This window comes from Bombina bombina, chromosome 4 (assembly GCF_027579735.1).
Source record: "Bombina bombina isolate aBomBom1 chromosome 4, aBomBom1.pri, whole genome shotgun sequence".
NCBI lineage: Eukaryota > Metazoa > Chordata > Amphibia > Anura > Bombinatoridae > Bombina > Bombina bombina.
The window spans coordinates 769420953-769437402 of NC_069502.1; the positions used below are offsets into that span (position 1 = coordinate 769420953).

The 16450-nt window shown below is 38.4% G+C and overlaps 1 protein-coding gene across 1 annotated transcript in view; it reads left to right on the top strand.

Moving 5' to 3' along the window:
* The window catches only part of NID1 (nidogen 1), a 274670-nt gene that overhangs the window by 232425 nt on the left and 25795 nt on the right, over positions 1–16450 (top strand). The window contains exons 15-18 of the mRNA XM_053711101.1: positions 303–429; positions 8827–8998; positions 12840–12997; positions 14855–14978. Of these exons, the coding sequence (XP_053567076.1) occupies positions 303–429; positions 8827–8998; positions 12840–12997; positions 14855–14978 (581 nt within the window). The remainder of the gene's footprint in view (positions 1–302; positions 430–8826; positions 8999–12839; positions 12998–14854; positions 14979–16450) is intronic.

A 16450-nucleotide genomic window follows, 5' to 3' on the forward strand; every position in this document is an offset into this window, starting at 1 on the left:
ATAAGTCAAACTGAAAAATACTGGTAGATTCCTCAGGAGATTAAAATAAATAATAGGAGACAAAAGTAAATAAATAGGGTGTAATCAGAGTCTTCTAACAATTTTGAGTACTCTTATTTTAGATTTTAACTCATCTTGAGTTTTAAATAAACTATATTCTTTCTTAGGACAAAAATATCAGTATGTGTTTATGATTGACTCAAACACCTTTGTTTATAATCACACTTATATGGATCTATGATACCTATAGGTATTACATTTTTTTTAAAAATGATATTCAATTTTTTTTTACTTTATTGCAGGATAAAGTTGTAATTGGTATTGCATTTGATTGCGTGGATAAAGTTGTATACTGGACTGACATAAGTGGACCATCCATTAGTAGAGCAAGCATAAATGGTGGGGAACCAACATCAATTATTAAAACAGGTATATTTTTGCTTAATGCTACATCTGTTATTTCTATTTCTCTTAAAGGGGTATGAATTACTTTTTCATGATTCAGGTAGAGAATACAATTTTTAATTTTCTAGCATTTTTTTTTAATAAAAAATAACTGCACTAGGCAGTTTTGGGGGCTTTAAAGTTGGTGGGAGTGGGGTGTTAGAAACAAAATGGCATTTAAAAGTGCCTTTACATTGCGGTTTATGGGAACTGTGGGTTCTCATAGACACACTGTAAATATACAGTATATGTATATGCTTATATACAAATATATTTATGTGTTTATATGTGTATTTTTTTTAATACCAGCACACATTATCGTGCGCTGGTATTACAAAAGTGGAGCACCAATATCGCTTGCACACAAGCGATATTTAGCGCTCCACTTGTAATCTAGTCCAAATTATGTGCAAATATTCTGTTAATAAAGTGCATGAAACGTTCTAAATATCCATGACTAATGAAAATGGAGAAATCCCAGAGTGCGAAACACACAAAAAATGTCACAGAGAGAAGTGATCCAAATAGGTTAGTGTTAAATACACAGCACTCAAAGGATATCACCAAACAAGCATCAATTGACTCTGATGTAAATGAGCACAAAAGGGAAGCTACTTCTTAGAAAGTAACCAATGTACTTATGCGAGGAACTGAAAAGAAAAGAGCAGAAGCGCACAAGATAATAGTAAAACGAGCAAGCTCCTGTCTACCGCCTTTAGACCCAGGTTTAAGCAGGGTCTTGTGGATCAGCTCCTAACTGTTGTATTCCGCCCGTGGCAAGTCCTCTCGCAGCACGGTCCCCGAGGACCCTCTTGAAAAAGTTCAGCTGTTTCGGAGGGAAACGTGTTGAGGTTTTCTGACCACCGTACGAACTATCAGTAACTTTCTGCGCGCGGGTCTTTTAATATTGCTCCTATACACGCCTGCTGACTCTGGTCTAATGCTTGGGGACCATGTTGCAAGAGGACTTGCCACGGGTTGAATACAACAGCGAGGAGCTGATCCACAAGACCCTGCTTGAACATGGGACTAAAGACGGTAGATGGGAGCTTGCTTCCTGACTTACACTGTTATATACTAGTTTTTACTATTATCTTGTGCGCTTCTGCTCTTTTCTTTTCACTTCCTTGAATAATACTTAGAAAAATAGAAAAAAAATAAGACCAATCCATTTTATTGGAGGCTGGATTTGCCTACCAGGATACCAGGAGATTTCCCGGTGGGCTGCAGCAGCTGTGGCTGGAAAGCTACAATTTAAAAGGGTGATTATTAGATGCAATAGGGTTGTAGGCTGCCTATATAACCACAATCTGGCACTTTTGTTTAATACAAACCAATATATTTTAATTCTTTAAAAAATATTGGGGGTGCAAATTCTACTGACTCAAGGAAAAATTGGGCTGGTCTCCAAATTTTTCAGGGCTGATTTTTCTTCTGTTATGTGTGATCAGTCCACGGGTCATCATTACTTCTGGGATATTATCTGCTCCCCTACAGGAAGTGCAAGAGGATTCACCCAGCAGAGTTGCTATATAGCTCCTCCCCTCTACGTCACCTCCAGTCATTCTCTTGCACCCAAAGACTAGATAGGAGGTGTGAGAGGACTATGGTGATTATACTTAGTTTTTATAACTTCAATCAAAAGTTTGTTATTTTACAATAGCACCGGAGCGTGTTATTACTTCTCTGGCAGAGTTTGAAGAAGAATCTACCAGAGTTTTTCTTATGATTTTAACCGGAGTAGTTAAGATCATATTGCTGTTCTCGGCCATCTGAGGGAGGTAAAAGCTTCAGATCAGGGGACAGCGGGCAGTTGAATCTGCATTGAGGTATGTAGCAGTTTTTATTTTCTGAATGGAATTGATGAGAAAATCCTGCCATACCGTTATAATGACATGTATGTATACTCTACACTTCAGTATTCTGGGGATGGTATTTCACCGGAATTACTCTGTAAAAGTACATTAAACCTTTTAATAGGTATTTAATTCATGTTAAACGTTTTTGCTGGAATGTAGAATCGTTTGCATTTCTGAGGTACTGAGTGAATAAATATTTGGGCATTATTTTTCCACTTGGCAGTTTGCTTGTTTTGATTATGACAGTTTTGTTTCTCTCTCACTGCTGTGTGTGAGGGGGAGGGGCCGTTTTTGGCGCTCTTTGCTACGCATCAAAAATTTCCAGTCAGTTACTCTTGTATTTTCTGCATGATCCGGTTCATCTCTAACAGAACTCAGGGGTCTTCAAACTTCTTTGAAGGGAGGTAGATTCTCTCAGCAGAGCTGTGAGACTTATGTAGTGACTGTGTTTTATAACGTTGCTCTGTGATTTTTATGTTTAAAATTTAATTAGTGTTACTTTACTAATGGGAACAAACCTTTGCTAACAAGTTGTGTTGTTTTTAAAGAGTGATGCTATAACTGTTTTTCAGTTCATTATTTCAACTGTCATTTAATCGTTTAGTGCTTCTTTGAGGCACAGTACGTTTTTGTTAAATAAGATTGTAACCAAGTTGCATGTTTATTGCTAGTGTGTTAAACATGTCTGATTCAGAGGAAGATACCTGTGTCATTTGTTCCAATGCCAAGGTGGAGCCCAATAGAAATTTATGTACTAACTGTATTGATGCTACTTTAAATAAAAGCCAATCTGTACAATCTGTACAAATTGAACAAATTTCACCAAACAGCGAGGGGAGAGTTATGCCGTCTAACTCGCCTCACGTGTCAGTACCTGCGTCTCCCGCCCGGGAGGTGCGTGATATTATGGCGCCTAGTACATCTGGGCAGCCATTACAGATAACATTACAAGATATGGCTACTGTTATGACTGAAGTTTTGGCTAAGTTACCAGAACTAAGAGGCAAGCGTGATCACTCTGGGGTGAGAACAGAGTGCGCTGATAATCCTAGGGCCATGTCTGATACTGCGTCACAGCTTGCAGAGCATGAGGACGGAGAGCTTCATTCTGTAGGTGACGGTTCTGATCCAAGCAGATTGGATTCAGATATTTCAAATTTTAAATTTAAATTGGAAAACCTCCGTGTATTACTAGGGGAGGTCTTAGCGGCTCTTAACGATTGTAACACTGTTGCAATACCAGAGAAAATGTGTAGGTTGGATAAATACTTTGCGGTACCGGCGAGTACTGACGTTTTTCCTATACCTCAGAGATTAACTGAAATTGTTACTAAGGAGTGGGATAGACCCGGTGTGCCGTTCTCACCCCCTCCTATATTTAGAAAGATGTTTCCAATAGACGCCACCACACGGGACTTATGGCAAACGGTCCCTAAGGTGGAGGGAGCAGTTTCTACTTTAGCTAAGCGCACCACTATCCCGGTGGAGGATAGCTGTGCTTTTTCAGATCCTATGGATAAAAAATTAGAGGGTTACCTTAAGAAAATGTTTGTTCAACAAGGTTTTATATTGCAACCCCTTGCATGCATCGCGCCGATTACGGCTGCGGCAGCATTTTGGATTGAGTCTCTGGAAGAGAACCTTAGTTCCGCTACGCTGGACGACATTACGGACAGGCTTAGAGTCCTTAAACTAGCTAATTCATTCATTTCGGAGGCCGTAGTACATTTAACCAAACTTACGGCCAAGAATTCAGGATTCGCCATTCAGGCACGTAGGGCGCTGTGGCTAAAATCCTGGTCGGCTGATGTAACTTCTAAGTCCAAATTACTTAATATACCTTTCAAGGGGCAAACTTTATTTGGGCCCGGTTTGAAAGAAATTATCGCTGACATTACAGGAGGTAAGGGCCACGCTCTACCTCAAGACAAAGCCAAAGCTAAGGCTAGACAGTCTAATTTTCGTCCCTTTCGGAATTTCAAAGCAGGTGCAGCATCAACTTCCACTGCACCAAAACAGGAAGGAGCTGTTGCTCGTTACAGACAAGGCTGGAAACCTAACCAGTCCTGGAATAAGGGCAAGCAGGCCAGAAAACCTGCTGCTGCCCCTAAGACAGCATGAACCGAGGGCCCCCGATCCGGGACCGGATCTAGTGGGGGGCAGACTCTCTCTCTTCGCCCAGGCTTGGGCAAGAGATGTCCAGGATCCCTGGGCGCTAGAGATCATATCTCAGGGATACCTTCTAGACTTCAAATTATCTCCCCCAAGAGGGAGATTTCATCTGTCAAGGTTGTCAACAAACCAAATAAAGAAAGACGCGTTTCTACGCTGTGTACAAGATCTATTATTAATGGGAGTGATCCATCCGGTTCCGCGGTCGGAACAAGGACAAGGGTTTTACTCAAACCTGTTTGTGGTTCCCAAAAAAGAGGGAACTTTCAGGCCAATCTTGGATTTAAAGATCCTAAACAAATTCCTAAGAGTTCCATCGTTCAAAATGGAAACTATTCGGACAATTTTACCCATGATCCAAAAGGGTCAGTACATGACCACAGTGGATTTAAAGGATGCTTACCTTCACATACCGATTCACAAAGATCATTACAGGTATCTAAGGTTTGCCTTCTTAGACAGGCATTACCAGTTTGTAGCCCTTCCATTCGGATTGGCTACGGCTCCAAGAATCTTCACAAAGGTTCTGGGTGCCCTTCTAGCGGTTCTGAGACCGCGAGGAATTTCGGTAGCTCCGTACCTAGACGACATTCTGATACAAGCTTCAAGCTTTCAAACTGCCAAGTCTCATACAGAGTTAGTTCTGGCATTTCTAAGGTCGCATGGATGGAAAGTGAACGAAAAGAAGAGTTCTCTCTTGCCTCTCACAAGAGTTCCATTCTTGGGGACTCTTATAGATTCGGTAGAAATGAAGATTTATCTGACAGAAGACAGATTAACAAAGCTTCTAAATGCATGCCGTGTCCTTCATTCCATTCAACTCCCGTCAGTAGCTCAATGCATGGAGGTGATCGGCTTAATGGTAGCAGCAATGGACATAGTACCCTTTGCACGCCTACATCTCAGACCGCTGCAATTGTGCATGCTGAGTCAGTGGAATGGGGATTACTCAGATTTGTCCCCCACTCTGAATCTGGATCAAGAGACCAGAAACTCTCTTCTATGGTGGCTTTCTCGGCCACATCTGTCCAAGGGGATGCCGTTCAGCAGGCCAGACTGGACAATTGTAACAACAGACGCCAGCCTTCTAGGTTGGGGCGCTGTCTGGAATTCTCTGAAGGCTCAGGGACAATGGAGTCAGGAGGAAAGTCTCCTGCCAATAAACATTCTGGAATTGAGAGCAGTTCTCAATGCCCTTCTAGCTTGGCCCCAGTTAAAGACTCGGGGCTTCATCAGGTTTCAGTCGGACAACATCACGACTGTAGCTTACATCAACCATCAGGGAGGGACAAGAAGCTCCCTAGCAATGATAGAAGTATCAAAGATAATTCGCTGGGCAGAGTCTCACTCTTGCCACCTGTCAGCAATCCACATCCCGGGAGTGGAGAACTGGGAGGCGGATTTCTTGAGTCGCCAGACTCTTCATCCGGGGGAGTGGGAACTTCATCCGGAGGTCTTTGCCCAAATACTTCGACGTTGGGGCAAACCAGAGATAGATCTCATGGCGTCTCGCCAGAACGCCAAACTTCCTCGCTACGGATCCAGATCCAGGGATCCGGGAGCGGTTCTGATAGATGCTTTGACAGCACCTTGGAACTTCAGGATGGCTTATGTGTTTCCACCCTTCCCGCTGCTTCCTCGATTGATTGCCAAGATCAAACAGGAGAGAGCATCAGTGATTCTAATAGCGCCTGCATGGCCGCGCAGGACTTGGTATGCAGATCTAGTGGACATGTCATCCTGTCCGCCTTGGTCTCTACCTCTAAGACAGGACCTTCTGATTCAGGGTCCATTCAAACATCAAAGTCTAACTTCTCTGAAGCTGACTGCTTGGAAATTGAACGCTTGATTTTATCAAAACGTGGTTTTTCTGAGTCGGTTAATGATACCCTGATACAGGCTAGGAAGCCTGTTACCAGAAAGATTTACCATAAAATATGGCGTAAATACCTATACTGGTGTGAATCCAAAGATTACTCCTGGAGTAAGGTTAGGATTCCTAGGATATTGTCTTTTCTACAAGAAGGTTTAGAAAAGGGTTTATCGGCTAGCTCATTAAAGGGACAGATCTCAGCTCTGTCCATCTTGTTACACAGGCGTCTGTCAGAAAATTCAGACATCCAGGCTTTTTGTCAGGCTTTAGCTAGGATCAAGCCTGTGTTTAAAACTGTTGCTCCGCCATGGAGTTTAAACTTAGTTCTTAACGTTTTACAGGGTGTTCCGTTTGAACCCCTTCATTCCATTGATATAAAATTGTTATCTTGGAAAGTTCTATTTTTAATGGCTATTTCCTCGGCTCGAAGAGTCTCTGAGTTATCAGCCCTACATTGTGATTCTCCTTATCTGATCTTTCACTCAGACAAGGTAGTTCTGCGTACTAAACCTGGTTTCTTACCTAAGGTTGTCTCTAACAGGAATATCAATCAAGAGATTGTTGTTCCATCCTTGTGTCCAAATCCTTCTTCAAAGAAGGAACGTCTTCTACACAATCTGGATGTAGTTCGTGCCCTCAAGTTCTACTTGCAGGCAACTAAAGATTTTCGCCAAACTTCTTCCCTGTTTGTCGTTTATTCTGGACAGAGGAGAGGTCAAAAAGCTTCTGCTACCTCTCTCTCTTTTTGGCTTCGTAGCATAATACGTTTAGCCTATGAGACTGCTGGACAGCAGCCTCCTGAAAGAATTACAGCTCATTCCACTAGAGCTGTGGCTTCCACTTGGGCCTTTAAGAATGAGGCCTCTGTTGAACAGATTTGCAAGGCTGCAACTTGGTCTTCGCTTCATACTTTTTCCAAATTTTACAAATTTGACACTTTTGCTTCTTCGGAGGCTATTTTTGGGAGAAAGGTTCTTCAGGCAGTGGTTCCTTCTGTATAATGAGCCTGCCTATCCCTCCCGTCATCCGTGTACTTTTGCTTTGGTATTGGTATCCCAGAAGTAATGATGACCCGTGGACTGATCACACATAACAGAAGAAAACATAATTTATGCTTACCTGATAAATTCCTTTCTTCTGTTGTGTGATCAGTCCACGGCCCGCCCTGTTTTTTAAGGCAGGTAAATATTTTTTAAATTATAATTCAGTCACCACTACACCCTTGGCTTCTCCTTTCTCGTTGGTCTTTGGTCGAATGACTGGAGGTGACGTAGAGGGGAGGAGCTATATAGCAACTCTGCTGGGTGAATCCTCTTGCACTTCCTGTAGGGGAGCAGATAATATCCCAGAAGTAATGATGACCCGTGGACTGATCACACAACAGAAGAAAGGAATTTATCAGGTAAGCATAAATTATGTTTTTTCCCCCAGTGCGGCCCTGAGTACACTTCTGTAATTTTGCTCTACATGTTTTGCAAACAGTTGCTGAAAAATAATAATAAAAAAAACTGTAATCAATGGCTAAAAAGCATTTGTACCACAGTAATCATAAATCTGAGACCACATGTTACTTCTCACACCTTTTAATTAAACAACTGAATACAAACAATTAACCCTCCTTTACCTTTATGTGAGTAAACAATCCTGCCATCTAGTGTTCTTGAAAATATATAAGATTTGTTAAAAGTGTTTTTGCAAAACTGCTGCCATATGGAATGTGCACGCCCCTGAGCCTACCTATCAACAAAGGATACTACTAGAAAGCAGTACATTTGATACTATAAATACATTTGATTTTTTTTTTCTCCTTTAAAATTGTATACTGCCTCTGTATCCTGAATTTTTTTTTGGGAGTTTTATATTGTTTTATGTAATATAGCATGCATGCTCTTTAATAGTATATACTGTTTTTGCTAAATATTTAGTCAATAAGATTAAAAGTATAAAAGCACTAGTATATTGTCTTTACACTTTTTTGTAAACAATAACATAATGAGCCATACAAAATAATAAACTCTATTTAACCTTTTAACGCCGTTATGCCGTTCTATTCCGTCATAATTACACTGGGCTTTAAAGCCGTTATGACGGAATAGAACGTCATAACAAACGGCTGTCCTGAAGCCTTCTGTGCTTCTAGGACTTGATCGCGGTCTGGAGGGCGTTCCTAGGGTTGTAGGGACGCCCCCCAGATGCGATCCAATAATTGAAATCTCGCGATCGTATGCACGATCGCGTAGTTTCAATTTGTCTACATCGGAACAGGTGTTCCGATGTAGGCACTTTCACCCTGTCACTAAAGGGTTAACATAGTATAATTATACTATACACTTAAACACATTCAATTATAATCCATGATATGCATTAAAACAAAATGGTTTTGAACAGCAATGCAAAAAACAAAAAACAAATACAATATATATATGTGTGTGTGTGTTTGTGTGTATAAATTTTTTTTTCTATTTTCTTGTTTTACAGATTTAGGCAGCCCTGAAGGAATTGCAGTTGATCATCTCGGACGTAACGTTTTCTGGACTGACTCTATAAAGGATACCATTGAAGTGGCCAAACTGGATGGGAGGCATCGTCGTGTATTAATAGATACAGAACTGGAAAATCCTAGAGGAATAGTTACAGATGCTGCTAAAGGGTATATTCTTTCATACTTGGTGTGCATGCTAAATCGTATGACTGTTATGGATGGTTTAATTGTTAATCATACATATAACATTTTTGATTGTCAGATCTATCCCTGTATTATATGAAAACATTTTTTTGAATAATCATATTGTGCATCCATATCAAGGGTGCAGAATGCCTCGTTGAACTTGAATAAAAGTGGTTGATGATACTGGTTAGAGTTTATGAGCAGCAACAGATACATTAGATAACAACGGAATCCGTGATAAGTCTCAGGCATTCATAAAACATCAGACTGTGGGAAAGCTGTGTTTAAATGCTGTCAGATAATCCAGATGGTCACGTAGTTTAGTTAAGATCACAGCTGTCGGTTACATGCTTTCAGTGACAAAATGTACAGTATTCTTACCTCAGTTACTAACAAAACTGTCGAAGGACAATGGTATTAATATTTACACTTAAAGGGACATTCCGGTCAAAATGTAAATGCCCATAGATGAATTACATCTTTGAATAGAAACATATTTTTAATATAAATGTATTGGCAAAAATGCATCTAGTAAAAGTTATCACCATGCATGTGAAGCATAGGTAGAAATTCCCAGTGCACCAGCATTCTAAATACTGCAGCTGCTCAAAGCACCAGTGGAGATTGTATAATGTCCGCAACAATGTCCCTTTGAATGTAGATTTAAAACAGCTATAGCTTTTTTAAGAAACATTTTTGTGCTAGTACATGTGTATTACAAAAATGCTTCTATTCAAAACTGAAATGCATCCATGTGGATTCCAATTTTGTCTGGATTGTCTCTTTAATTAATGTTCAATAAATATACCTACTCTTCTATTTCTATAACACAGTGGGTTGTTAGATATTTTAGTTATAAAGAAAACATTAAAGACTGCAAAAATAGGCACTGACACCAAAAAAGGTATACCACCCCCAGTGGCGTCACTAGGGTTGGTGTCACCCGGTGCGGTAAGTTATGGTGTCACCCCCCCAGAAAGCAGAAACACACAAAAACACAGGCACACACACACACAAACACTCGGAAACACACAAAAACACTGACACACACACACACAAAAACTCAGACACACACATACAAAATATGTAAACTGCACTGCATTAATTATAAAGCTCATGCTTTAGAGCTGCTCCCTGGCTCAGCAGAGCATCAAATGAAAGAAAAACAGAGCACTCTAAAATAAATCACTGAAGAAAAGGTTTAGGCGCGCAAACTATGAAAATTCTTCTCTCTGACTCTGTTCCAAGTCTGTCAGTGCACAGCCCCGGGCCGCGTGCCTACCGCTTCTTATGGCCAATCACCTCTGCACTCTGCTCACCCCCAGACCCCCACCCACCCTCCTACCTGTTCAGTGTGCACTTAGTGTACCGTAACCGTAAAGGTCTGGTGGGCATCATACGTGGCTCCTTCACTTTAGAGACAGTGTCAAACAGTCATGCGGTCAGGTGCCAGGCATCCCCTCACGATTTCCCAGTTCCCGTTTAGAGAGACAGCACAGCAGTGAGTGACTCCACTGCTCCACATGTCACTGAGAAGTGAGCACAGATAGGCAGGCAGGTTTAGGCTAGCAGCGCAACTTTGCAAGCCCCACGGCACGCCCACAACATTCATAGAGAAATTGGGCAGGGGAGAAGCAAAGTACAAACAAGCAAAAGCAGCTGGGAAAACTATTTGTTGAAATTGCAGCACTGGCTCAAGGGGCAAAAAAATTGTGTGTCTACAACTTCCCCACTCCCACTAATGTTCACAAATGCCAGCCCCTCTAATAAAAAAAAATCTATGCATCTCAACTTTGTATTTCTTTGAATTTCAATAAAAAATGTAAAACATTTTTTTTTTTTTTGGTGTCACCCCCTGGAGGGTGTCACCCAGGTGCGGCCCGCACCCCCCTAGTGACGCCACTGACCACCGAAATGATAGGGTTAAAGTAATATGAAACTCAAAATTGAACAAAAATTATTAAGATACAGCATGTAATTTGAAGAAAGAGCTTTCTGATGTGATCCAGTGTGATTGTGATTCTATTATGAAACTTACAGCAATATTGCATCAATAGAACAATGTTATGTACTTTGGATCACTAAATGACAGCAGAGTTTGCAACAATGTTTTATATTGTTGCAAACACTGTTTCCATTTAGCCACCAATCAGCAATCGCTACCCAGGTGCTGAACCAAAAATGGGCCGGCTCTACATTCCTGCTTTTTCAGATAAAGATACCAAGAGAACGAAGAAAAATGGATAATAGGAGTAAACGAGAAAGTTGCGTAAAATTGCATGCGCTGAATCACAAAAGAAAAATATTGGGTTTCATATATCTTTAAAGGGACATGAAAGCCAAGAGAACGAAGACAAATGGATAATAGGAGCAAATAAGAAAGTTGCATAAAATTGCATGCCCTATCTGAATCATGAAAGAAAAATATTGGGTTTCATATCCCTTTAAAGGGACATGAAAGACAAAAAAAAATAATTCACGATTCAGACAGAGCATACATTTTTTAAACTAATTTCCAATTTACTTCTATTATCTAATTTGCATATCTCTCTTGGTAACCTTTGTTGGAAAGCATACTTAGGTAGGCTCAGGAGCTGGGAGCTAGCTATTCATTGGTGGCTTCCCATATATACCTCTTACCATTGGCTTATCAATGTGTTCAGCTAGTTCCCAGTAGTGCATTGCTGCTCCTTCAGTAAAGGATACCAAGAAAATGAAGGAAAATTGATAATAGAAATAAATTAGAAAGTTGTTTAAAATTGTATGTTCTATCTGAATCATTAAATAATTTTTTTGGGCTTCATGTCCCCTTTAAAATCACAAAGTTTATTCAAACAAGGTTAAAAATCTGACACAGGAGAGTTATACATCTGGTAGATTTATGCTACTGGTATGCAAAGGCACAACATTGGAAGGAAAATATCTCTACAAATTTCTAGTGTCCATGGGGAGACACTAATTATTATTATTGTTATTCTTTATTTATAAAGCGCCAACAAATTCCGCAGCACTGTCCATGAGTACAAAAGAAAAAGTACTATGATGATACAATATTTTTTAGAGACAGGACAAAATTTATCAAACAAATACAGGAGGAATTGAGGGCCCTATTCCCGTTGGAACTTACAATCTAGATAGACCAAGACCTTTACAAAGTAGGATATTTATTAAACAAAGAGGCACAGGAGTTTTTTTTATTGACAATTAAAGGGACATAATACTCATATGCTAAATCACTTGAAACTGATGCAGTATAACTGTAAAAAGCAGACAGGAAAATATCACTTGAGCATCTCTATGTAAAAAAGGGAAGATGTTTTACCTCACAATTTCCTCAGCTCAGCAGAGTAAGTTCTGTGTAAAAAGTTATACTCAGCTGCTCCCAGCTGCAGGTAAAAATTTTTAAAAAAAAATGAAGAAATGAACAGCAGCCAATCAGCATCAGCAGTGCTGAGGTCATGAACTCTTACTGTGATCTCATGAGATTTGACTTAACTCTCATGAGATTTCATAGTAAGCTTCCTTTACCTGATTGGTGAAATAATATGAGAGTGCACGATGCTCATCCCTTCAGATGTCCCGGGACAGACACACTGAAATGCTGCTTAGAAATCCTTTACAATGGGAGGTGGCTACTGAGGAACTTTTGAGGTAAAATATCTTTCTTTTTTACATAGAGATGTTCAGGTGATATTTTCTAATCAGCTTTTTACAGCTATGCTGCATCACTTTCAAGTGTTTAAACATTTGGGTATTATGGCCCTTTAATAGGAATGAAAAATATAATCCTTTTAAATTAATTTACATTTTTAAATTTTCTTAGAAATCTATATTGGACTGATTGGAACAGAGCTGCTCCAAAAATCGAAACATCGTATTTGGACGGAACCAACAGACGAATCCTTGTAAAAGATGACCTTGGCCTACCTAATGGACTAACAGTTGATCCATATTCATCTATGCTTTGCTGGGTTGATGCAGGTATCTCACTTTCATAACACAAAAACTCAGACATATAAAGATTATTAGACTATGTGGTATTTAAAAAGAGTGTAAAATTGATCTTTTAAAAGTTACGTTTCTAAAAAGTGTTTTTTAATCTAACTTTTAAGACTGCACGTGATTTGTTCATATTCTTTTGGTAAAATCATATAATAAAATATGTAGCAATGCTAATACCAATTAGCAGATATCTATTATTAATTATATTTCTTTCTTCTAACAAATCTACAAAGTAGAGTATATTCCAGTTGAAAAGAATATCAATTTTTTTTTTTTTTTTCAACACATTTTCTATTAATGTCTTTGGAGATTTAGAAGAAACACAAATGGGGGCGCCACATAGCATATCCTGCCGACCAGTGAAACCCAAATACCAAATGGGTTACTCACATTTAGAAGACCACCAAACAAATGGTGTCTATACATATGCTGGATCCTCTGAGTAGCCCAGCTAACTCACTTCGACTCACAGCAGTCAGTTTTCAGCAAATGTGCTTAAATGTGATCTGTGAGCTGTAGTACTTTATTTAAAGTGAGCCTTAAAGGGACACTGAACCCAAATTTTTTCTTTCGTGATTCAGACAGAGATGGCAATTTTAAGCAACATTCTAATTTACTCCTATTATCAAATTTTCTTTATTCTCTTGGTGTCTTTATTTGAAATGCAATAATGTAAGTTTAGATGCCGGACCATTTTTGGTGAACAACCTAGGTTGTCCTTGCTGATTGGTGGATAAATTCATCCACCAATCAAAAACTGCTGTCCAGAGTTCTGAACAAAGAAAAAAGCTTAGATGCCTTTTTCAAATAAAGATAGCAAGAGAACTAAGAAACATTGATAATAGGAGTAAATTAGAAAGTTGCTTAAAATTGCATGCTTTATTTGAATCACGAAAGAAAAAATTTGGGTTCAGTGTCCCTTTAACTTTATTGTTTAGTGAATCCTACAGAGAGGAGTCACTAATCTATTTGTTTATTGGTCTTTGGGGATTGTAGTTGACAAATCATTTAAAAAAATGTTTCAACTGTAATAGAACCTACTGGATAGTTATTTATGAAAAATAACAAGGCTACATAATATTTTTAAGAAGCATTAAGATGAACAGGGGTGGATCAATCCTATGTAGAAGTCTATGTTGAGCAAATTGATGAGACACTTTTTTTTTTTTTTTAGTTCAGTATGCTGGAGAGGATTATAGATTTTACATTCTTGAATCCTTGTGTGAAGTATACCATCATATTTCAATGATTATTATTGTTTATTTTCTTAAAGGGACATGCAACCCAAAAAAATTTCTTTCATAATTCAGATAGAGCATACCATTTTAAACAATGTTTCCAATTACTTATATTATCTAATTTGCTTTGTTCTCTTGGTATCTAGCTAGCTGAACACATTGGGAGAACCAATGACATGAGGCATATACAGTATGTGCAGCCACCAATCCGCTCCTGAGCATACCTAAATCAACTAAGGATTCCAAGAGAACAAAACAAATTAGATAATATAATTTAATCGAAAAGTTGTTTAAAATCACATGCTTTATCTGAATCATAAAAGGAAAAATGTGGGTTTCATATCCCTTTAAGAATTTAGAATGCGTAGGAGCGTTTACTTTATACACTTTTAATTTCTAGTACTTGATATGTTTATAATGTATAATATTTAAACTAATTCATTAGTCATTTATGACCACAGGAAAACATATGTTAAGTCAATCATTTATTTTTGAGACACATAGCCATTGTTTTATATTTTCTATGCTGGAAATGTTTTTTTTAACACAAAAATAGCCATTTATAAAGCAAAGGGAATAATTAAACTGTTGGTAATAGGAACCAAAAGAATGGAATGTATGAATCCCAGTCAGCCCAGCCGACGAAAGATTGTTGAAGGCATCCAGTACCCCTTTGGTATCACAAGTTATGGGAAAAATTTATATTACACAGATTGGAAGAGGTAAGTTATCTTTTAAAGTGTTTCTGTGCCTGTTCCTGTCTTTTTTTTTTTTTTTTTTGAAGGGTTATCTCCCTTTGTAACAGCTTAAACTTGTTTAATTTAAAGTTTACCAGATTTCAAAGTCCCACTTAATTTGGTTCTGGGAATTCTAAACATTTAGATAATATATATATATATATACCAACATTCCCACAGATGTCAGCTGGAATTCCGGCTGCCAATAAAATGTTAAATTAAAAGGACATGTGACGTGTGTGTGTGTGTGTATATATATATATATATATATAGATAGATAGATAGATAGATAGATAGATAGATAGATAGATAGATAGATAGATGGATGGATAGACAAACATATATATATTTTATATTCATATATGCATCATAATTCACCATGGCAAAAATATTGGTGCTATTGTGTGTTAAAATTGCTTGAATTAAATCAATATCACCTCTATATTTGCGCTCATATTTCAAGTTAAAAGTAACATTTTATCACTAAACTGTCAATGGCGCACTAACATCTGGATGTTGGATAGTGTGGTGCGCTAAATCCCTCACATGAAAGATTTATATGGAGGAGGGGTGTTGAAAAACTAAACCTTTGCTCAAGTAGTGGAGTTCCTTACTTAGTTTTAAACTATAGTATATCATTAAAATGTAAGTATAACACTACATACATACATGAACACGCACACAACCTACATATATATATATATATATATATATATACTGCATATATAAATATATATATAAATATATATATATATATATATATATATATATATATATATATATATATATATATACAGTTGTATGCAAAAGTGTAGGCACCCCTGACAATGTCCATGATTTTCATTTATAAATAATTGGGTGTTTGGATCAGCAATTTCATTTTGATCTATGAAATAACTGAAGGACACAGTAATATTTCAGTAGTGAAATGAGGTTTATTGGATTAACAGAAAATGTGCAATATGCATTAAAACGAAATTAGCCAGGTGCATAAATTTGGGCACCCTTGTCATTTTGTTGATTTGAATACCTGTAACTACCTAGCACTGATTAATTGGAACACACAATTGGTTTGGTGAGCCCATTAAGCCTTGGACTTCATAGACAGGTGCATCCAATCATGAGAAAAGGTATTTAAGGTGGCCAATTACAAGTTGTTGTTCTCTTTGACTCTCCTCTGAAGAGTGGCAACATGGGGGCCTCAAAACAACTCTCAAATGACCTGAAAACAAAGATTGTTCAACAGCATGGTTTAGGGGAAGGCTACAAAAATCTATGGCAGAGATTTAAGCTGTCAGTGACCACTGTGAGGAACAAAGTGAGGAAATGGAAGACCACAGGCACAGTTCTTGTTAAGGCCAGAAGTGGAAGGCCAAGTAAAATATCGGAGAGGCAAAGGATTGTGAGAACGGTCAAAAACAGTCCACAGACCACCTCCAAAGACCTACAACATCATC